The sequence below is a fragment of the Amborella trichopoda genome, chromosome 7, assembly GCF_054954075.1.
Source record: "Amborella trichopoda isolate Santa Cruz 75 chromosome 7, AtrichopodaSantaCruz75HAP2 v2.0, whole genome shotgun sequence".
NCBI classification, from domain to species: domain Eukaryota; kingdom Viridiplantae; phylum Streptophyta; class Magnoliopsida; order Amborellales; family Amborellaceae; genus Amborella; species Amborella trichopoda.
In genome coordinates, this window is record NC_142342.1 from 34286686 (window position 1) to 34311637 (window position 24952).

The 24952-nt window shown below is 37.8% G+C and overlaps 1 protein-coding gene across 45 annotated transcripts in view; it reads left to right on the plus strand.

Moving 5' to 3' along the window:
• Positions 1-24952, plus strand: part of LOC18432942 (ARM repeat superfamily protein) — a 98111-nt gene that overhangs the window by 51399 nt on the left and 21760 nt on the right. For 39 of the 45 annotated variants that reach the window (XR_016059722.1, XR_016059721.1, XR_016059724.1 and 36 more), the window contains 5 exons: positions 8072-8161; positions 9540-9661; positions 14712-14841; positions 14935-15014; positions 23840-23975. Coding sequence is in view for 38 of the 45 variants with exons in the window: in XM_088872588.1 (XP_088728714.1) it covers positions 8072-8161; positions 9540-9661; positions 14712-14841; positions 14935-15014; positions 23840-23975 (558 nt within the window). In the remaining 7 variants the exon portion in view is untranslated. Of the gene's footprint in view, positions 1-8071; positions 8162-9539; positions 9662-14711; positions 14842-14934; positions 15015-23839; positions 23976-24952 lie in introns of those variants that run through there. The other 6 variants (XM_088872615.1, XM_088872618.1, XM_088872616.1 and 3 more) reach the window with 2 other exon arrangements.

Consider the following 24952-nt stretch of genomic DNA (forward strand, 5'->3'; position numbering starts at 1 on the left):
ATATCATGGGAGCGTGATCCTTGTCACAAGGAAGCGCAATTCCATGAGGAAGGAATCACCATAGTAAGTTTTCAGGGATTGCGAATGATGTGTGAGTTCACAGTACTGTTGTGCACAAACTGGAATCGGTGTGTATGAATCAGTGCCAAAAGGATAAAACATCATATGCACCATATCATTGATGTAGGGAAATTTGAGGGAAACAGTAAAAACAACAAGAAACAAAGCTAGCACAAGCATAAGTAAAAAATACCCTTGGTTTCATCCCAAGCTAGGATCCAAAAGCCTAAGCTTCTCTTTTTCAATTTCTAAAAATCATGTGGAATTTTCCTCTCAAGGCCCCACACATCTTTTATATATTGTAATTCAATATTCAGAGACATTTACATTTCTTTACAATGATTAAAATGACCTATATATCTTAACTTAAACTTAAATTTTGTAATGACAAATTTACACCTATGAACTACACCCGTGAATAGTACTCATGAATAGTACTTGTACATAGTTCGGATCAAATGAACAAAAAAAATATAAAAACCATTGAATCCCTAAAAAACTAAAAGCAAACTATAGTATATATCCTTTAAAGTTGAATAAAAATAAAGAATGAGAACAATTTTTCCCTCCATTCTCACCTCTTTGGAGAAAATGCGTCCTTGAGTTATGAAGTATGCTAAAGATGAAATTGGTGTTAATCCGACAACATTCTTCAACTCGAGTATTGTAAACATGATTCCGGGACTTGTGGGTTATTGCACTGATCAAAACACGATGATTATTCGTTAGAACTGAGAAACCCTCGAGGAAAGGGTCACAACATGTTGATAGAATATTTTTAGTCACATAAACTTGTTGAATTCGCATCACTTCAGCCTTGTATCCCTGCTGAATTGCTTAGGCTCTGCTCTAGAACGCACCACGAGTGCAACTTTGAGATCAGCGATTAAACCCACAATTTCACCCTCTTCCAAAATATCTTCACCGTCATCGTAATCCTTATGATAGATTGGATCTCCTAAGAAATTTTGTTGTTCATTTGAGTATATAACAAACATTGGTGGTGAATCCCAATCTACAATTTGTTGACTTTCCATGCAATGTGTCAAAATACAAAATCTCATCCTCCAAATTCACAACTCTAGAGTAATGTTCCCCACATCTAGGTATTCTATCGCTAACCTCTTCACTCGGCTCCTAACGAGGAGTGTAAAAGGGAAATGCTTATACTCGAGATCCTCTTAGGCTGCCCTTTATTGAGGCTCTCGAACTGCTGCGTCAGCTGCTGTACTTGCATTTCAAGTTCTTTAATTCTGTCATCTATGAGATCACAGAGTGGATCTATGAAAATCCCCCTTCTACGGCCCCTTCTCAATGCCATCGGTTCATTGAAATCAACAATAATTGCTGAAATCAGCATGGTCTATGTTGTTTGGTCAAAACTCTGGCCAAAATCAGCAAACCCTAGACCCCACTATGACTTCCCCTCTTTGTCATGGACCTAGGGCACCAAAAAAAGTGGTGCTACAGTAACTTTGTACATGCTAAAATAACTTCCGTACTGCTACAGTAACTATGTATGTCCTACAATAACTTTCGTACTTGCTACAGTGTCTTCGTTGTAGATCGCGGGTTTTGATACCACTTGATGCATGGAGATTTGAAGGAAACAATAAAAAGAACACGAAACAAAGCTAAACACAAGCATAAGTCGAAGAAACTGTAGGTTTCTTCTCTTTACCCCAAGTTAGGGTTTCAAAAGCCTAAGCTTTTCTCTTTTTCAATTTTTAAAAGTCATATGGAATTTTCCTCTCAAGGCCCCACACATCTCGTATATATTATAATTCAATGTTCAAAGACATTATATATCCATGCAATGATTAAAATGACCTACATATCCTAACTTAAACTTAAATTTCATAATGACAAATTTAGCCTTGTGAATAGTACCCGTGAAAGTACTCATCAATAGTACTTGTGAATAGTTTCCATGAAATAAAGAAAAAATATAAAAACCCTAGAATCCCTAAAAAACTAAAAACCCTAGAAATAAGCCCTAAAAGCAAAGAATAATATACATCCTTTAAAGTTGAACAAAAATAAAGAACAAGAACAAATTTTCCCTCCATCAATCATGCACTTGAGAACTGCGGTTCAAACTTGCTGAGAAAGAGGATCACGATATCGGGATCTGCCTTCCATCAAAGATTTCTAACTAGAATAGTGGGATCGAGGTTCTAGAGCGGGTCCGTGACCTTTCCTACAAGGTTCCAGCAAATATGGTGAGCGACTATCTTCAGAAAGTGAAAAGCATTGTTGACAATCATGTTTCTATTGCACAACAGATACCGGATTCCTATTTGGTGTTGTATTATATTTGGTGGCTTTTGATTGGTATATGTAACTTTTGTTACTTTAGTGGCTTTCAATCTGAAGTTCTTGCTCTTGATAGTTCACAATCCTCAATGAGGGTTTGCATTTGGAGCATACTCTTGCTCTTCTCCATGATGGGTAAGCTGCATCTTCCATCATGTTCACTGGGAACCAGAATCAAATTGGTTTCACTTTCTTCTCTAGATATGGAAGGTTTGGATATTTGAAAAATGTGAGGCATGTGTTGGATTTGTAGAAGAGCTTTATTTCACTTTCTTCTCTAGATATGGATGGTTACAGATTCACTGGGCATGGTGGAGTACACAGTTTTAAAAGGGGCTCTTGTTATGATGAAAGTAAACTGGTAATTGTACTTGTATAAATTGCTAGGGAGGACAATTGTAAATGAAATGTTAAATTTGGTCGTGGAGGAAGAATAAGCTTACGCTCATGGTATCATTATGAATATACAGGCCCAGTTGAGGTGTGATATCATTGCATCATGATGCCTGAGGACAAGATCTAAAAGATCATTGTATCGAGTAGTTGGATCATAGTCTCTTACCATAAAAATAGCTTCATGTGCAACATCGCCTCCTTGGTGAAATTGGATTTAGCCTTGCATCGCAAGCCTTTGGATTTAATCTAAGCTAGTCTCAGATAGCTAGATTAGTCGAGACCGTTAGTGAAGTAGTTGAACCTCGAAATCCTACTTACCATTACCAAGCTTGCGATCGTCGGTAACCTACATAATGGCTCAATTAGTTGAGACTGTTAGTCTTTATCCTGATTTTGTTCTTTCACTATCAATTGATAAGGTAGAAGCTATTTTAGCAAATTACTTTCATGGATAGCATAAAACCTCAAATAAAGTTTTTTTTGAAAGTTTTTTTTATTGAAATGTTTGCTGGACAATGGAAAAAGGAAAAAGGAAAAAGAGAAGAAGTATTCTAGTATTTTTATTTGTCTTTACTTCTCTCTTATCTAAAAGAAATTTAAAAAGGGGGAATTTTAATTAGGTGCATCTGGGGTGTTTGAGAATTGTTCGAATCACTACTTGATTCAAGTGATTCTCAAAAAAGCAAGGTGTACATGGTTTGACAATGGATGTATTTGATGGTGCAAAGCAAGTCGGAAGCACCTCATAAATTTTCTTTAGGTCGATGTTCAAATTTAGTGAAGGAATGGCTGATGTGGCTAGAGTCGGAAGCACCTCATAAATTCTCTAGTGTTGATTTTGATATTTGCAATGGTTTGTATAAAATTTGTCATTTTTACTTGTTTGTCATTTTCTTGATTGTCCTTGATTAGCCCATGAAAAAGGAGTCAATTGATGTTGTTTTGTGGTAGGGAAAAATGAATTTGAGCTTTTCTTTGCTATTGTAAGGTAATCTCTACAAACCCACAAAAACAAGTAATTTTCTGCATTGATACTGATTCATCCTTGCCAGTTTTCCTATGGATATAGCCCGATTAGGGTGAACCACGTGTATTTGTGTGTTGATTATTCTTGGATTGCAGTTTTGTAATATCTAGTTGTGGTTTTAAATTTTCTATTTTTACTTTTCTTGATTTCCTTTTATTTCTGCCAAATTTATTATGGCACTTGGCTGTTTTGATTTCTTGAACTTGATTTACTGGTGCTAGGCATGTTGGTTGAAGGCATTGGATTTGTTGTAGTGGTGGGGTTCATTGCAACAAGGGTTAATCGAGCTATTCTTAGATGTCAGTACCTGTCCTCACAATCCTAAAAAAAATGGAGTTTCTCAGAGAAAAGATAGACATGTAATTAAAACACAGAGATAGTGGAAGCTGCTCTGCCTCTCATGGCCCATGCATTACTCTTTGGAAATTTCTCTTCTCGTTCATTCTACAGCTTGTCCCAAGTGACGCCACCCTGCCCATCCAATTGTCACGAGGTTGGAAAATGGGATCTATGATGCTTGCATGGTGTGCTCTACATGCAATCCCATCTCCACTGCTCTCCATGCACAGCCATCCTAACCACTTCGGTTAAACCTTCTTGTTTTACTCAAGCCTACAAAGGCCCACACTGGAGCAATCCCTTGGCAGATGAGTTCAGCACTCGTAAGGGGATGGTACTTTTGTCACTTGTCTCACATGAGTACTGTTGGGTGCAAATGGTGTTTTTAAATTTGAGTGACAGTCTGATGGGTCCCTTGACCATTGCAATGCTCGTCTCATTCGCAAAAGATTTAATCAAGAAGTGGTTATTAACTATGGCGTAAGGTTTAGCCCAATAGTGAAGCCCATTGCAGTTCATGTGGTGTACCCTCTAGCTGTCTCCAATGACTGGCCCATTTGACAACTGATGTGCAAAACACTTTCTCCATGCAACAACCTCTTGGCTTTGCGGATCCTGGGTATCTCTTGCACATCTGCAAATTCCATAAGGCACTTTATGAGCTTAAAAAGGCCCCATTGGCCTGGTTTCAGCAGTTGAACACCCATTTACTGAAATGGGGTTTTGTTGGCTGCAAAGCTGACTCGTCTCATTTAGTTTGGTACATAGCTGAATCATGATTATCCTTCCACTAGCAATAACCAATAAATAAAAAAAAATAGTCCCTCTTTGCAAATCTGGATGTCGAATTTTCCGTGAAAGATCTGAGCTCCCTGCATTACTTGGTGTCGAGACTTCATATATGTCCGATGGGCTGCTTCTTTCTCAAAGCAGTGCACATGGATGGTATAAAACAGTACAACACACCTATCACTAATGGTTCCAAGTTGTCTTGCTACTCTTGAATTCCCCTTTCAGATCATCATCATCATCATCCAAGCCGTATCCCAATTAAGAATTCCCCTTTCAGATGCCTTCAAATATTGCAGTATTTTTTGGGCACTATAGTATCTTATCCACTCAATACCGGACGTTGCCTTTTCTGTTATGTAGTGCCCCACTTTTGATCTTTGGCACATGATCTAATACATTATGCACTATCTCAAAGCATCATTCTTATGGGTGCTTTGTCAAACAATGTTAAAGGTGGATTCGGCTGCCTAGGATGGCGCCCATACCTGGGTGGTCTGTAAAGAAAGGAGGGCCTATAGGCTTGAGGATGATAGTTATTATTTCTTTTCTGGTTGTTTCGGGGGTTGCGGGGGGTGTGTTGGGTGGTTGTATCGGCTATTAAACCCATTGCCTTAGTGCATAGAGCATCCCTTTTTTTTGAAGAACATTGTTTCATAGTTTTTAAAGAAGATCTAATTTCTTGCCCCTTTTCAATATTTGAACAATCTAAGGAAGAATAAAACCTAGCATGCTCGTGTTCATTGACATTCTTTTAGGATTGAATTAAATGATAATAAAGATCAAGAAACTCAGAATAAGACCTATACTTCAATGGGTCGAGTTGAAATCCAAATATGAAAATAAATAAATAAAAATTACACAAACAATAACCAAATTGAAAGAAAAACAAATCAATCCTAACATTCTTAAATATCATCGAGCTGTAAACCAAGAAATGAAATACACTAACCTCTCAAAACCCAATCTTGGCTCGAATCAGAGACCTTTCGTTGCCGAAAGACCTCTTTTTGAATCAGTTCAAGTCTTCAATTTTGCAAGAAATCGAAAAGTTCCAATACTTTTTCTTTTGATCTTCAAAAAAATCACCAAATTCTTGTTGGCTTAGGGTGTTTTTTAAGCAAGAAATGAAGAGGAATGTGTTTTGAGGGGCTAAAACACCCTCAGCGAATGGTGTTTCCTTTGGCTGCTTAGGTGGCCCTTTGGCGCCTAGGTGGGCACTCGGGTATCAACCCAATAGAGCCTTTCCTAAGCCATACGGTTTGGTTCATCTTTTGGGCCGCCTACGCATCCAAGTGACCGAGGTTTTGTTCACTGTTCTCAGATGCTCCTCCTATCTTTATTTTACTGCTTGCCTAGATGTTGATTGGGGCTGTCATGTTGATGCTGATTGGGGCTGTCTTGTTTATTGACGGTCCACAAGTGCTATTGTATATTTTTGTGAACCAATCTATTCTTCTAGAGCTTGAAGAAGAACCTAATGTAGCTTGATCTATTCCTGAGTACGAGGATCACACCCTGGCCAATGCAGCGGCAGAAATTGCTTAGATCTGATCTCATTTAAGTGATCTGGGAGTCTTACTCTAGGGCTCACAACCCTGTTTTTCATGTGCAGATTACACATGTTTCAATTAATTATCATGTTTTTTGGAAGATGGTGGCTTGTAAAGATCTTGATATCCTGTACATGAATATTAATGATCAGCTTGCCTATATTTTCATGATTTCTCATTAATAGTTCTCTTTATTGGGTTGTTATGACATGTATGTTGTTAAGTTAAGAATCTTACTGGCAGTGGTTGAGTTGTTTTAAAAGTGTGATAGAGAACTTTCACGATTGGCCCATGTGGTTTCATTTAGCAGGGTACCACTCATGGCATTAATATGAAAGATAACTTGATGTAATGGTGTATCTAACCAATGTCTAGCTAGAGAGGGGAATGCTACCCCTATTAAATACAAGGACAGATAATTTACATAAGCCCTGTCCGATTACTTAAGCCTTGGAAGAAATATAAATTTCATTATTTTATTATTCCGTCTCTTGAGTTTTGATGAATTTTTATGCTTGAATGAAGTTAGTGTGGTTTACTCAATTTTCGTTATATAGATTTCCCCTATGTTGTATTAATTAGCTTCCTTGAGAATACCTTTTAGCACATTTTTTGCTGTTGTTGCTCAGTATTGTGATGCTACAGCTTGTATAACATAAAACACCTGTGGTAGATGCTGCATTAATTTGGGCATGTAGCTTCTTGGTTTGGTGCGACAGGCTCTATATCACTTGTACTCCCTTGAGCATTTAAATTTTTGGAGCCTTTTTTCCACTTGAATTCGAAAAGGGGATCTTAACTTTTTCTTTTGGGACTTGACCCAATGGTGTAGATTGAAGTTGCCTCTGTTGTTATCCAATTGGGTTGTAAAGTTTAAAAGCTCCTTTTTGTGCTCCAATAGAGATGCTTAGAATAGGTTTAACTACTGGGTTATGTAGTTAGTTATTTCGGGCATCTTTGTAATACCACAGTTTATCCTGTTATTTTCAGTCTAGGGAGATAGTTTCGTGCAGTTTGTCTAAACTTCTTGTGCAAGTGGATGTTTACCTTGTCACATCAATGATGGATAGTTAGTTATGAGACAAAAAGTGTTGCTGTATTACTGCAAATAATTAATATTACTAAGGGATTGTCTACAAAGAGACCATTTATCTTTTGTACACAGAGGCGGACCGCAAATAATTTATATTGCTAAGTTAGGGATTGTCTACAAAGAGACCATTTATCTTTTACACATGAAGGTCACAATCATTCTTGTCTATTGGATTTCAAAATAGGTGGTTGTAAGAATGTCATTGAATAGACACAAAGTTCCCAAAAAAAATTCTCGGAGCCATCCATTTTGACATCTAATGAGTCGGAATGACTGTGGCCTCCATCTACAAGAAATAACTGGTCTCTTTGTAGACAATCCTGCTAAGTTATTGCAAAACACACATTGTTGGTTACAAGCCATGCTATATATTTTATAATGGGATCTGTATCGACTGTTAAAACCAGGAAATAAATGAAGTATGCAAATCTTTAGTATGTGCTAGGAACCTCTGTGACTAAAAAGTACTTACTCTTGGCTTGTTGGCAAACTTTTTAGATCCCTAAAATGAAGGCATATATCAGCGATACTGAGGACCTCAAACAAGACAGTTCCTACCAGGAGACTTGGGATGACATGATTATCAATGTAAGTAGTGGAAAGAAATGTCCCTAATTTCTGATTTAGTATGTTGATATGTGATCATCATAATTTCTGTTTACATATTTTCAGCCTCAGTTTTATCTGATGTCAGCGTATAATTATTGCAGTCATTTTTCTAATCTAATTTGAAATTCTTTCACAAACGGACCAAAGAACTCCCTTAGTTAATGTTCATCTCCTTTGAGCATGGCCTCTGTAGTCTTTCTTTGTGATAATCATGTATTTTACCTTTTTCCTATTCTCCTTCCATTCGGTTTTTTTTCATGAATGGACGAAAGTACTCCGAACTACTCGCATCCCTTTTTGGTGTAGCCTTCGTAATCTTTCATGGTAGTGACTATATCAGTCCTATCCTTTCAGAACAATTGAAGTCCCTACAATATTTGTAATAATAATTGTTATGCCATTACATTTATATACTTGTCGTGTCTGTGTGGGTTTACTGCCCAGGTGTATATTGACTAGAATTAAGCGTGACCGAAGTTAAAACTTTCTTTTCTTTATTTTATTTAATTTTTTTTTTGGAAATGAGGTCACATGTGTTATGTTATTTATGGCCTTTTTGCCAAACATGTGATTAGAAAATGGGCATACCCATACTTCGCAGAATAACTGTCGCACTATTGTGTTGCAATAATAAAATTGAACATTTTTGGCAGTCCATCCAAATTGGACCACGGCTACTGGGTTTATTCTTCTATTAGTCATTAAGAGAAATCAACATCCGTATATTGAGGAACAGACCAATAGTGCCAGAATTAGACATGTCAATCTTGTATTTGGTGCAGAATATAAAATTGACCTGCACTTTTAGTATAGGTTGATTTTTCATGTCAAATTTTTACTTAATAAATGCACAAATTTTGATGGTAATATTGACAAGTCAAAATTCTGCAATAAATTTCTGTGAAATGCAAATTTGTATTTCTTTCTCTATGCTAAATGTGTAGGTCAGCTTGTTTGGGATTTTTTTTGGGACAAAATTCATGGGTTCGAACTCTTCACCTCCCTCACCCAAACCCCAATGTTTACACTAAGCACAGATAAAAAAACACATTCTTATTGTATTCTGTTTTCTTTTATATTTTCTTGAAATGTATTTCTATCTTGATGTGCATTTCAAATGCTGAATACTTGTTCTTTGGTTTATTTGGTTAGTAGCTGTTACTTTGTACCAGGAAATGTTAATCAATAAGAACCATCTGTGGTACACTGTCTTTCACTTTACTGTGTGTTTACACTTTGTAAATTGTGTTCTACATGCTACATTGAGCTTCTGTAATGACTAGTTGTGTGCTTGGTCATCTTCATATAGTCGTGTGCTGTTCACTTGTTTTCTTTTCTAATGCTTTCAACATAGCAGTTTTTTGCAGAATCTTTGGATGTGATTCAAGATATTGATTGGGCAATGTCTTTGGGAAATGTTTTCTCCAAGCAATACTTGCTTTATATAGGTGATGATGAACATTCAGCACTACTTCATAGGTATTTAGTTGCTTTTTTATGTTTGATTTAAATTCATTTTTTGAGAAGGTATGCTTGATTTAAATTGAAATGTTAAATCATATTAAATGAGTGCCTTTTTTTTTCATGTATGTTTTTTGTATGTTAATGTTAATGCAAAAATGTCGTGATACATTCTCCACGAAATTTTTTTTTTGAGGGAAGGTTAACTTCTATTAAAAGAGAAAGAAATTACAAAAACACATTTCCGCTGTCACCCACAGGCGGGGACTCGGTAAAAAATAAGAGGTCAGATATGAACAAAAATGATACAACGATATACGGAAGCTTAGAAAAGCTGAGATGTCAAGTAAAGCCAAAAATAAGGGCTTATAGATTCGCCCTTTTACATTGATTGACAATAAGCTTTCAAAAAATAAGTTCCTGTGCACGGAAAGGACAACTGGCTAGGCTAACTGTCTGACTGCCCCCAGTCTTGCGTCAAAAGGGGGCCTTTGTCTTCTAGCTCGTTCTTTTGCTAGTCGATTTGCGTACGCGTTGGATGTCCTCCAAGTATGCGTCCAAAAGATGTCCATACCCCTGCAAATGAACTGAATCTCGTCAAAGATAGGAATATGGTGCCAGGGTGGAGGGGTTGAGCCGCTAGCCCAGGAGATCACGTTAGAGGAATCCCCTTCAACTATGAGGTGAGAACCCCATGACGAATTAAAAAATTTCAGCGCTATTAACAGGCCCAGTGGAGTCCTTGGTACCTATGTATTCTGAACATTCAAGTAGGGCAGAACTTGCATGGTCTCGATAGATACCCCTTGCTCCCGCTGGGCCCGAATTGCCTAAGGAACACCCATCAAAGTTCAACTTGATAGTTCCTTGAGAAGGAGGCTGCCAGTTATTGGGCCTTGTGACTGTTTGCGGTCGAAGGTGAAGGAGGTTGAGCCATTGGGGAAGGAAGAAACTCCCTGGAATGCTCGCGAAAGTCTTGTGGTTGGAGGATAAAGCTCGATGGAAAATGGCCGGAGGTAGGAGTTTGCTTCCACGAAAGATTCTAGAGTTTCTTTTGATCCAAATGGACGAGATGATTGCTGCTACCACTGCTCTCCACAGGATTCTCCCAGCTTTTGGGCATCTTGAATCCAGGTCAAATGAAATAAGGTCCTTGACCGAGGGTGGGATAGCCCAGCTGATCGCAAATAAATTTAGTACTTTTCCCCAAAGCTCCAAGGAAAAATCACAAAGGATGAAGAGATGTAGGTTGGTTTCCTCCTCATTTTCGCAAAGAGCGCATCTATTGGGAGTTGGACTCCTCTATGCTGGAGTTTGTCTATCGTGAGAGCTGTGTGAGAGAAGGCCAAACAGTTAAACGTTTGAACCTTAGGTGGAGCAATGGAATTCCACACTTTGAAAAGTGCCGAGGCGTGATGATCCGAGGTCATTGGTTGGGCTGCTAAGCTATTATAAAAAGAGGCAACCGAAGAAATACCCGAAGGTAGGAGTGTCCAAGCAATCGCATCCCTACCTTGGTGCAAGAAGAACCGAGAGTGAAGAGTAGAAACTAGGACCTGGAAGTCCCTGGTCTCTTCATTGGTTAAACTCCTTCGAAAGGAGGGGCTCCATATGCTTCGGTCTCCTGACAAGACAACCTCTTCCTCAATAGAAGAGTTTGCATTGCAAGTAAGAGAGAAAAGAGAAGGAAAAGTCTGATTGAGGGGGGTGGAACCTAACCACAGATCAGTCCAGAATTTGATTCTTGATCCATCTCTAGAAATGAACCTGATTGACTTGTTGAAGAGGGTAAAAGCCTTAGAGAAAGAAATCCAAGCACCTGAGACGTTATGTCACTGGGTCCTATGAGGTAGCCAATCTGCTTCAGCAACATGGTATTTGTACTTGAGGACCTGAGCCCAAAGCGCTCCCAGATGGTTGGCGAGGTGCCACCACCATTTCCCTAGAAGGGCCACATTGTGCAAACGGAGGTTTTTAATGCCAAGTCCACCCTACATTTTGGGACGGCAGACCAAGTCCTAGGAAACTAGGTTGTATTTCTTCTTTTCCCCTTGACCCGACCAAAGGAAATTCCTCATGAGTTGGTTGAGGCGATTGGCCACAGAGGCAGGCATGTGAAAGATGGACATGAGGTAGATTGGCATGTTCACAAGAGTAGCTTTAATCAGAGTGGATCGACCTGCCAAAGAGAGGAAATGACCCGGCCACCTTGCCAACCGTCTGTCTACCTTGTCTATCACAGTCGACCAATGTCTTTTCTTTGGCTTGCCTAGGCCTAAGGGAAGACCTAGGTTGGTGGTAGGGAGGTCCTCCACCTTCATTCTCCACGAAATTAGTGGAAGGAATTGGGAAGAAATTGATTTTTAATATTTTATTCAAGAGCGTAGTGGTGCACACACATATATGCGTAGTTGCACACAGAGACACACATTCATTGCAAATGTTTGGAAAAATTATCCCACTTTTTTTATGTCCCAGATTCCATTGGATAAATGGCCATTTTGCAATCAGTTTGAAATTAATTGTAAGTCCATCGGCCTTTTGCATTTGTCAAAAAAAATTCTAGTAATTGATATTTGAATGGTTGATTACATGCAATGCCTTGTTGAGCTGTAAAATAAACTTGAAATTCTGTAAAGAGGATGTAGGCTTTGTTGAACAAAACTTTGTCCTGTTCCAATTTGAGTGAGAAATCCAAATTTCTATGGATGTGGCATGCATGATGCAAACCCTAATTTATATGGCCATCCACTAGTGTTGAAGCATAGTTACCGGGATCGTCTACTATGGTTGGCAATTCGTTTTTGAAGCTCCATCCTATGATCTGAAAGGTGTCTTCTATGGATGTTGTTATTTAGAATTTTAGATCTTGATCTCTTCTTCAAGGGATCTAGTTCCATTCATCATGTGAATGAGATCCATACTTTAATGGTATTTAGTTCGTACGCATACATGAGATCCATAATTTAATGGTATTTTGTTCCTACACATACGGGTTCTCACTGCTGAGTGTTGTGAGATCCTGATTCTATTACATCGGAGATTCTGTTATCCTGAATAGCGGGACCATACATATACTCTAGCCAGATTCCACCAATATGGGATCCATTTTATTTCTTTAGTAAAAATTTAAGTTCAAATAATATTAATCCAACAAAGTTAGGGTCTATGCCTTCGAGCCAAGGAGCGCTAGTTAAAAGTACTCAAAAGTCCTCATTTTTCATCTGTATAGAGCTTGCTCCTACAAAATTTGTTATTCACTCCAGCTTATGTTGGGATCATTTTCCAACTATGCTATGGTGGTAGGCAAGTTCAATTCTTAACTGATGGATCTCGGCCCCGGGAATTTTATTTGTCTATTCTGACTAATTTGGGATTGCGATCCCTGTTACACGAGGATCGAGGTTGGAGTTAAGAGGGTAAGGACATCAATCCCTATCATAAGGAGCTTTTGGGCAGCCTTAGTCCATCGATCCTGCCCCCAATCCCGGAATCATTCTCTATCCCGTTCCCAACAACTATGTGCTGAAATACTATTTTCAGACTTGATCGGGCTGAGATTGGCCGACCCAAACAGTTGGGACGATGTCGGATGATAATGATGATGATGATGATCGGTCTGAGATTGAAAAATTCTCTTTTTTAAACACCGGAGCTGTTAGGGCTTAGATTTCAAGAACATTGGTAAATGGACTTAAATGCCCTTAACCAACTTCCAAATGCTCCCAATTTACCAATTAAGCAAAAATATTTGAAAGGGAAAGTACGTCTTAGACATTGCATGAAGATTTGTCCTCCTATAATCACCATCCTCAATCCTCATTGCAGATATTATATGAGCCAATGTACTTTCCATATGACTTCACCACAGCAGCCAGCAGCCTATGTCATTCTATTATCCAAGCCTGCTCATTGGTGCATTACTAAAGACTTTTGAGTAACATTATGAAGGAGAGTGATTCATCAGTGTGGACTAGATAGCCATGGAGTCTTCAATGTGGAGCTAGTTTCTCTCCTTGAACAATTCAGTTGTCATCATACTTCAATCTAGGTTCAAACTAACTGACCTTCTGGGATTTAGAAATGTTGCTTTCCTAATTCCCAGTGTACTAGACATTCTTTCTTTCATTCAAAGTTTTCTTTCTGTTGTATTTGGACCAAATACATAAAGCAATGACCATTGAATTAAAACCTGAGTTGTTGTCATAAGGGGAACCTTGTATTGAAAATAACACATTATGCAGTATATTCATCAGATTTACAAAGAATTTCAATTTTACAAACACATAAGGTCTCATATTTCCAGATTTTAAGCCAAGCAAGAAATACACCATATATATCCCCCCCAAAAAAAAAAAGAAATCCAGATCCACTAGATGTTGTTTCCACGAGATATAGAATATGCTTTCGAGAGAAAATGATTACAGGCTTTCATAAAGCTCTCCCTGAAAAGGGTCAAATAAAAACGCAGTCCATTTTTCCTAATTTTTGTGCCTCTTGATTCCTCATTTGCAACTGATATTTTAATTTTAAAATATATTTGTTTTGTCTTTAGTAATTTGTGCTTATTTGTGGGTGCTTTCATGACTAAGTTACATGTGATGGGAAGTGTATATGTGCACTTACTGATCATGTTGCGATATTTTGCCATGATGGTTGCTTTCGTGTTGACTTGAGCTCTCTTATGTTTTAAAAGATAACATTGTTGACAATCTTCTAAGGAACGGTTGGTATTGTAACTGGTAGAGTGGCCTTTCTGATACTATCCCCTGAGATTGAGCCCTGTTGCATTGATTCATCAAAAGAATCTGTGTATACTCTCATGTGTTTGCTTTTTGCTTCATAGTTCTCAAAAAGGTTACTTAAAAAGTAAAATGACCTGATTACTTAGCAATTTAGTGTAAACTATTGCACATTTTTTTGCCATGCCAAGTTGTTCTATGTACTTGGCTGGAGATATCTCCACTGTTTTTTTTTTGAGTAAAGTTAACTTTTGTATTACTGCGAGTGTGTCAAGAAGAGATATCTCCACTGTTTTGTTTGGATGATGAATCTTTTCTGGCTACAGGTGTCTCGGAATGCTCCTACAAAAAGTTGATGGTAGAAGTTATGTTCGTGAAAAGATAGATTTGATGTACAAACATGCGAATATTGCAAATGGAACAAACAGAATTGGTCTCGCTAAAGGCATGGGGTTGGTATGTTGGTACCCAAAGTCACATTTCAGTATGACTTGGTTTTAATTTTTAGTTCTCAGTTCAAGTATGTCTTATCCTAATTTTGATCTGGAGGTTTCTGCTTCACATTTGGATACCGTTCTGGAAAAGCTTAAATCGATTTTGGATGGGGTTGGGCACAACAGGTTTCAAAGGTACTGTTCTGCCTTAAATGAACTGGGCATGTGCCTTCTTTTCATATGCTCAGAGATCCACAAGTGTTAACTTTTATTTTATTCTGTTCTTGTTGGTTGTAACACTTTGTGAACTGTATCAACTCAAACTTTAATATTAGAGGCATTTTTAATATCAAGTTGCTACAACAGCTACCCCTTGTTTGCTGCTACAGTTATTAGCCCTTGAACAGAATTAAGGTTAGCAATAGGCGCATATGTCTTGGTGTAATCAATACAAAAATTTGGTGTATACCCTTTTGCCACCGACCTTGCCTTTTACCTCTCCACAGTCTCTTCCACCTTGTATGAGAAAGAGCATGCTGGTAGGACTTGTACAAAGATAGAGCAAAGTGATAAAGCAAACTTTCGATATGAAAGATACAAATTTGTAAATGTAACAGAATGGGCAATTTGATGTTGAATACAAGATGTTTACCTCTACAAATGGCTTTTGGAACATCAACAGAATCAGGCACAAAAGGGGGATCGTGAATTGCAATTGGATTTATAGACAATGATGGAGACTCATGGCTTGCTGAATTGGTGGTGGGTGTACTTCCTTCACTTTCCTTCTCGTATATACCTTTGGGGCTGCTCTTGTGGCACATTAACAAGAGGAGAACATGCAAACTCCTTAGGAGCAACCAATTGAGCTTTTGACAAAGAACCATGAACTGGGGTAGGAATAGGAACGGAAGAAGGGGAAGGAGAGTGCACTTCATTATGTGAAGTCTCCCACTTGAACAAAATTTAAAAAAAAAGGATCAAAAAAAAAAAAAACACTTTTAAACATTTGGACCTCATTAGATAAATATGGAGTATTCCAAGAAAAAGTGACATTTGCACAAACAAATTTCCTACTCAAGCTAGGATGATAGCATCGATAACCTTTTTATTTACTAGAATATCCCGAAAATATGCACCTGATAGCTTGAGGATCTAACTTATCAATTTCAAACCCAAAGCATGAATAAAACAAACACCACCAAAACCAAATACTTGATGAAGAACTACAATTAAAGATGCATTTGGAAAGAGAAGAGAATTTAGTGATTTTTCATCCAAACGGATGATGGAAGATGGCGAATGATCTATTAAATAACGAGCAATCAATACCCCATCTCCACAATAAACTTTAGTTACTTACATGCATATTTAGCAATAAGGCACGAGTCACTTCTATTAAATGATGAATTTTATGTTCTGCAATCCCATTCTGTTGAGGAATGTGTGTTTGCACAATGTTTTATGTAAAATCCCTTGTTGGGCTAATCGATTTTTATATTCTTGGGACAAATTCTCTTTAGCTTTGTCAGAATGCAAAATACACACATCTTTACCGAATTGAACTTAAATCTGTTTGTGGAACATTTGAAAAATAGGCAAAGCCTCAATTGAATCTTTCTTTCATTAAATATAACACTCATACAAGAATAATCATCCATAAAAATTAAAAAAATATTTGTGACCAAATAAACTCTAAACTCTAGTGGGACCCCAAATATTTGAATGAACACTAAAAAAGGGCAATGACTTGGGTCTATGAACTCTGGGATGAAAAGACACTCTATGATACTTGGCAACTCACAAGCTTCACAATCCAATGTTGACACAAACTCCAAAGATGGAACTAACAACTTCAAATTATTAAGAGAGAGATGACCCCACTGGCAGTGCCATAGGAAAGGAGAAGCACTTGAATGAAGAGCAGCACCAACAAGGCTACGATCTAAATGGTAAAGTCTACCGGACTCACAACTGCCACCAATGGTCCTCTTTGACTTTAATTCCTAAAAAATACAAAAGGATAAGAATGTTACTGAGCACTAAAGTGATAATTGACATTGAACTTAATTTACTAGTTGAGACTAAACTAAAAGGAAACTTTGGTACTTAAAGAACAGAGGACAATTGTTAGAAATTTGTGGCCATTTAAAGGCCTGACAAGAGCATGTAATGAAATTTTATGATAGTGGATGATGAACTCTAGTGGGAGTATGGTCCAGAGGAGCCGAAGTTGGCAATAGTGATGCCAAGACTCCAACTAAGCTTGACGAGCTAGGCCATGTTGAGTTTTAAAAATCTATAAGACCTGGACATATAGCAACTGAGAAGGGTTTGTTGGGTTACCCCGTGATGAGGTCGGAGAGATGCCCTGGGTAGTTGGCCAAGGGACTTAGTAACCCTTTTATGTGATTGCTAAGCTTGAGGGGACAAGGGCCAAATCCTCCTCATGAACATCACACGGCATGTACATATGATATCGTATTGAGAAGTAGACATGATTGAGGGTGTTGAATGTACATGTCGAGAGATAACCCCCATGTACCAATTGTGATGTGTGTGAGCGTGACCTAAGCTTGTCCTTAGTGTGACTAGGACTGTATTCTCATCACCTATTGGCTGGCTTTGGTTGTCCAATCATGAATCCCTGTAATGGACTGTGGGTCATGGGAATTACTGGGTCAGTTTGAGAAAGTGTGGGACATAGTCACTAGTGGAGCTGGAGTGCCTTAGTGTTTTCGCATTTTTTCTAACAAAGTTGGATCCGATTCTTATTAAATTAATTTAAAAATGATTAATTTTGTTTTAAATAACTTTTAGAATATTAAAATGCATTTTTAAAAGTCTTAAGATATTTTATTTCATCAGAATTGATTTTTAAATAAGCTAACACTAAGTTTTCTGTTATTTAAATATTCAAAGAAGAAAATAAAATATCTAAGTCAAAGAAGAAAATAAAATATCCAAATATTTCTAAAGTCATTTTATTTTATCTATAAATTATTTTATTTATGGGGGCCCATAATACATTAGAGCCTACAATTTTAGGCCAACCTTGAGGGGGCCTTGCCCCCATAAGTGGGACGCCCCACTTTTCTCCCTTTCCATATAATGTGGTTTGTATGATAAGGCATGCAAATTGATTTGAAAGAGAAATGGAAGGTTTTGTAAAAGAGGCTAATTGATTTCAAAAAGGGAATATGTAGAGATTAATTGAAAATAAAAGGAAACACATTATATACTTTCTCTATACATAAAATTTGATGGGATTATGGCATTAGGTTAAGGATGTTGAGAGATAAGGTTCTATAACCCTCCATTAGATCATGATGGCTGATCTATAGATTTTATGGTTAAGATCTCTCACCTCACAGGTCACCGATATCAATGCTGTTGCAAGGAAAATTGAGGGAAAAATAAATCAGCATGAAACAAAGGCAAACACAAGCGCAACTCAAAGAAACCTAAGGTTTCTTCGCCTTACCCTAAGCTAGGGTTCTAGAGCCTAAGCTTTTATCTCCTTCAATATCTAAAAATCATGTCGAATTGACCCTCTCAAAGCCCACCTCTTATATATTATAATTCAATGTTCAAAGGCATTGCATGTGCATATAATGATTAAAATGACCTATATATCCTAACGTAAACTTAAATTTTGTAATGATAGTTTTATCCCTGTGAGCAGTACTTGTGAATAGTACTCATGAAATAAATAAATATAAAAACCCTAGAATTCCTAAAAACTAAAAATCCTTAGAAATAAACCTTAAAACTAAAACTATAACATACATCATTTGAAATTGAATAAAAATAAAAAATAAGAGCAATTTTCCCTCCGTCAAATAGTCTAGATGGAATCTTATAAGGATGGCTAAACCCTAGAAACCCTTACCCTAGCCTCACTACTATAAAATGTCTCGATGGGGGTCATCTCAACATACTTATGCCTAGAGCTCTCTCCCTCTCTTCCTCATACATGGCACGCCATCCTCTCTCTCTCTCTCTCTCTTTTTCACATATTCTCTAAGGAAGAAAGAAGGGGGGCACGCCCCAGGGTTTGATACATGGACAAGGGGCACACCCCATATAGTTTGAGAAGTAGAGAGACTCCATCTTGTGTGTGCATGCTCTCAAGTACTAAGAAAAGGGTTTGGCATAAACTTCCCATTTGTTGAGATTTAAGACAGACCTAAATTTCATGTACCATTGGTGGAGGAGACCTGGTGTGGGATGTGCAAATCTTTTGGCACATTGTCTTGTTTTATGCCTTCTTGAGTTTTCTTGTTCCCAATCTCAATTGATGTCACTTTGATTATGTAATGAAGAGTTTTTAAAAGGCGATAGCAAGTGAGAATCCATATTTGTTTTCCTTTCATTTATTTGAATTTCAATTGTAATACGTAGATATATATAAGTGTTCTAGCCGTTATCACAAAAGAAAAATTTTATACTACATAAACCGTGCTAGTTCACATCATCCACTGTCAATAATGAAATAGAAGAAGTAGGCTGAACTATGCCTTTCCCAAACACAATAGATAGAGTGCCATTAGCTAATGTAGCGTGGCATTGGAAACTAATTGTTCGAGAAAAGAAAACATAGTAGACTCACCATTCATGATCAAAGGCTCCTAAGTCAATGAGCCAAGGAGATGGCTTTTGAGACAAAAAATGCAGAATTTCCTTTTTTTGCAAGGGTAGCTTGGGTATAGAGGGTTGAGTTGTAGGCTGCTCATTTTTTGTCCACAATGTTTATTGTATTCTCTGTATGAGAGCCAAGTAATCACCAATAGAATTGAGAACCTGATATTCATCATTGGAGTCAACCAGATGGATATCATCACCCTCAGATACATAAGTTATTTGATTGGCATAAGTGGGCTTTCTGAATTTACCCCAACACTTATGTGATGTGTGATTAGTACATCCACAATGAGTGCATCTGCTGGTACCACTGTCTCTACCATGGCCTCCTCCCTCTGAATCACGACCACGTCCTCTATCATCACCACCACAACCTCTACCCCATCACCTCTACCCACCTCTGCGGTCAAGGCAGACCCATCACTAATACTAGTGATTGATGGAGGCGTTTAGATGGCAACCCTTTGAAGATGGGAGTATACATTGTTTTTTTTGATAAAAGTTAACATTGTATTGCTGGAAGAGTATTATATTGGAGAGTATTACAAGTGAGAGTCCGAAATCACCCTAACAAAGGGTGACTCAGTAAAAAATGTGCTAGCCTAACATGTACAAAATGGGCTTATAGAGCCACCCAGTTACATTGATTTACATGAAGCTTTTGCAAAAATACAGCGAGACAAAAAAACCAAAAACCGAGCCGTATTAAGACGTGTGCCGCTGGTCCTAAGCAAAAAAGGAGTCGGACCCGGGTTGCGCTTGTCCTTGGCCTTGACTTCTAACACTCTCTTTCGCCAAGAGATCTGCGGTGTCGTTGGACGTCCTCCATATATGCCTCTGGGAGACGTCCATATCCCTGCATATATGATCAATTTCACAAAACATTGAGGCTAAGTACCACAGTGGTGAGCTCGTTGTCCTTGCCTAGGAAATAACATTTTTTGAGTCTCCTTCCACTATCAGGTGCTGGCCCAAAGAAGGATTGAAAAGTTTAATGCCTATTAAAAGGGCAAGAGCTTCGGCATGATGAGAATCCTTTCTGCCTATATATTCTGCAAAGGTCAGGAGGACGTTGCTTTTGTGGTCGCAAAAGACCCCTCCAGCCCTTGCCGGGCCAGGGTTCCCTAGGGAGCACCCGTCGAAGTTTAGTTTGATGTATCCTTGGGGTGGTGGTTGCCAGTTATAAGGTCAGGGGAAGTTCATTACTAGCTAAGATTTGGCCACGAGTGGACTGATATTTAGGATTAAGACTAGACAAGAACTTTGCAACTTGAAATTCTTCTTGTTGCTTCTTTAGTAGCTCCATATCATTTGATAAAGGGTGATTCATAGTCAACTCTTCCCACATACTCCAATGAGTAAAGCCTTTAGATGAGTCACCATATGTGAGGATAGTTTGAGGTTCATGGTGGTCAGGAGGTTTGGGATCTTCTTCCAATACTCATTGAGACTTTTGTCAACTTGTTGTAAACGAAAAATATTCTCATAGAGTCGGGTGTGATGCTTTATAAGAAGAATACAACTCATGTATAGTCTCCCAAACTTCTTTGGTAGTACCAAGAAACATCACATTAACACTTACTTGGGGTTCCATCAGCGCTTGGTTCAATGTATTCTCCTTAAGCTGTTCTTCATACCTGTTGTCGGATAATTTTCGTCCATCTTCAGTCAGCTAAGCCCATAAGAGATAATTGGACTCATTTACTTTCTCGAAAAGTAAGTAGCATTCATATCATTGATGCTAGAAGACTCGTTGACGAAGCTATTCAACAAGGTGTTGAAAAACGAAAATGCCAGATGAATGGAGGAAAAGTATTGTGGTACCTATTTACAAGAACAAACAAGACATACAAAATTGTGCAAACTAAACAAAGGAGACACAAAATTGTGCAAACTCAAGCTTATGAGCCATACTCTAAAGCTCTGAAAGAGAATCATTGAACAACGACTAAGGCATGAAACGAGTGTATCTGAAAACCAATTTAGATTTATGCCAGGAAGGTCAACAACTGAGGCTATTTTCCTACTTAGGCAACTGATTGAGAAGTTTAGGGCGAAGGGAAAAGACCTCCAAATGGTTTTTATTGATCTAGAGAAAGCTTATGATAGAGTACCTCTAGATTTGATTTGGCAGGTGTTGGAAAAGAAATGCGTCTCTAGACACTACATCAAATTGGTGAGAGATATGTACGATGGAACGCTAACTAGTGTACGAACTAGTGGAGAGACAAGTAAGTTTTCAGTGACAATAGGTCTACATCAAGGGTTAGCATTGAGCCCGTAAATGCGTCTATACGCACTACATCGAATTGGTGAGAGATATGTATGATGGAGCGCTAACTAGTGTATGAACAACTAGTGGAGAGACAAGTGAATTTTCAGTGATAATAGGTCTACATCAAGGGTCAACATTGAGCCCGTACCTCTTTGTCTTAGTTATTGACGACTTAATTAGGCACCTATAGGATGATGTACAGTGGTGCATGTTGTTTGCAGATGACTTAGTTTTGATAGATGAGACCCGAAACAACATCAACACACAGTTAGGACTTTGGAGGGTTGCTCTAGAATCCAAATATTCTAAAATTAGTCGGACTAAGACAAAATATATGGAGTGCAAGTTTGGTAATAATAGGAGTAGAGACGAGGAAGTAGTCAAGATTGACGGCCAGGAGGTATAAAAAAGACCGCACTTTTGATATCTTGGGTCGATAATCTAGGAAAATGTAGAGATCGAGGAAGAAGTCGATCACATAATTAAAGCTGGGTGGGCAAAGTGGAGATGTGCAATTGGAATTTTACGTGATCGCCACATACCATTGAGGCTTAAGGGTAAGTTCTATAGGGTGCAGCAGTCAGACTAGCTTTGCTCTACAGGGCAGAATGTTGGGCGGACAAAAAACAATATACCTATAGAATGAGCGTAGCCAAGATGAGGATGTTGAGATGGATGAGTGGCAAGACAAGAAGGGATAGAATTCGAAATGAATCTATTCGAGAGAATTTAGGCGTGGCACCAATAGCCGATACATGGAGAGAGAGTAAACTTCGGTGGGTTGGTCATGTGTGGCGCCGATCAAGTACAATACCTATTAGGAAGTGCGAGTTAGTTCAAGTGGAAGGACTGAAAAGGGCAAGGGGTAGTTCAAAAAGGACGTGGTTGGAAGTAGTCTGAATAGATATGGAGACGTATGGCCGCATTGAGGATATGGCCTTTAATAGAGCATAATGGAGAACCTGGATTCATGTAGCCGACCCCAATTAATTGGGAAAAAGGCTAAAATGATGAAATGAAATGAAGTCATTGATGCTAGAAATTGCATGCTTATTTTCACTAGCTATGAGGGTAAGATGCACACATAACAAGGAGAATACACAATACTATAGCGGGCTGAATACTTTATGAATGTAGCAGGTAGAAGGAGATATACTTATCATTCACCTACTTATTACATGCAGATCTTCACACTAGGGCTATTGCGTGGACTTCCACAGTCGCAAAAGGGTAGAAAACGAGGTGTCCCTTATTAAACTAGCAAAAAGTAGAATTAGTGCCCCCCCCCCCCCCTGTTGAATTGAAAGAGGAAAAAAAGAAAAGAGGAGAATAATTCAAATCTAAAGATCTGAATGCTCTGATACCATGTCAAGAATATAGTACTTAAGAAGAGAGAGAGAGAGAGAGAGAGAGAGAGAGAGAGGTTGTTGGGGGCAGTCACATTAGGGTTTACACAGCCTCCATGCCCCTCTTATCTTTACTTATTTTTAATAACTTATGTATAAAAGATAGTAATTCCCTTAAATATTGTACAAATGTCCTAAGGTATTAAAACAGGACGAAAGTACCCTATTGGCCCATAAACAAGACATAGTATGTTAGATGGCCCAAAAGTTAAAGTGGAAGATCGATGGATGAATAAACATGGGCACTTAAAAATAAAAAAGTTACAAATGGTTCATTCTGGGATTTTTGTTGCATTAATTGTGCTTTTGGAATATAATACCTGTATAAAATTATAGGAAAGTTGCCATTTTCCCAAATTTTATAAATTTTTATTTAAATTATATCTCTTGTGTGAATGTCAATTCCGACATAGGGTACTTTTAGTACAAGGTGATCCCCTATTCCCACACTCATTTCTTCACTCGGCAACTATGGTTTGTAGTTTGTCAGATATATGTGCCAACATACATGAACTCATAGAGATTGACTGGATGCTATTAGTACATAAATCAGTTTGCTCCATTGCTTGTTCCTTTTGTTGTTTGTAATGAGACGTGTTTCTAGCATAGAGATGTGTTGTTTTTAGATTTTATATTTGTTGCTCAGTTTAATTTGTTTATATTGATAATTTTATTATATTTTTTCCACTTTGCAGGTTTCTTTCCTTCTTCTCCAACAGAGCTAAAACCCAAGATGCTGATGATGTTTATGCTGCTTTAGCTTTGATGTATGGATATGCAGCGAGATATGCACCATCTACTATCATAGAAGCCCGAATCGATGCACTTGTGGTATAAATTGGGCTTTCTATCTTAACTTGCTTGCCTGATCTATAATTTGTAAAAATTTTCTTTTCATCAACCTGCTAGAATTGTTTTATTTTTTTATAAGTTTACAATATTTGTTATATTTTATCTTTCTAGTTTACATGAATTTTTTGCATAATAATTGTACTGACGTGTTGGGACATCTTGAGGGTTTGGGCCGAGGCGTTCGACACCTTGATAGGATCATCTGTCTCAGTTGTCTATGTAACTTGTGTTGTACCGTTTAAATTTCTTTTGTTCTCAGTAGTAACCTTGAATTTATCTTATAATGAATTATCAAAATGGATGGTCTCTATCTTTATTTAAAATCGTAGTTAGGTTCATTCGCTATTTCTTAAAGTTCCTCATCTCTTCTTTCTACATTTTTTTCTTCCACTAATAGAACTTTTTGAATGCTTTTAGTAATATACCCCAAACCTTTTGCAGGAGTTCCATGTAATCCTGATTTTGTGGGCTTTTAGAAGTAGTCTTATATGTTTAAAATCTTTAAGTAAAAGAAATTCCATCGATTTGGGATCTTTCTCTTGTATAATGAAGAAGTATTTTAATCAATAATTTTCTCTATTTCCAACTAAAAGAATCATGTCTATAAATTCCTGGAATGTATATTTCAGGATTTTTACAAATATCACTTGGTTTTTGATCTTGCTTGCCATCGTGCTACTTACCTTTGTGAATCTCTTCTTGTTTTTGACTTGGATGTGGAGAGTGCCTAGGAACCCATGTCTCTTACAATGCCCTTAGTACTGCAGCTTCATAAAACAGTAGATGTAGCAGACAGTACACTGGCCTCTTAGTTGTTCTACAAAAAAATGTGGCGAACATAGGCAATTTTCGCTTTATATCTTACATATTTCACACAACTTTTGATATAGTAAAGTGGTTTTGGATATGACAAGAACATGCACATTTGACAAGAACAACTCTTGATACATACTTTT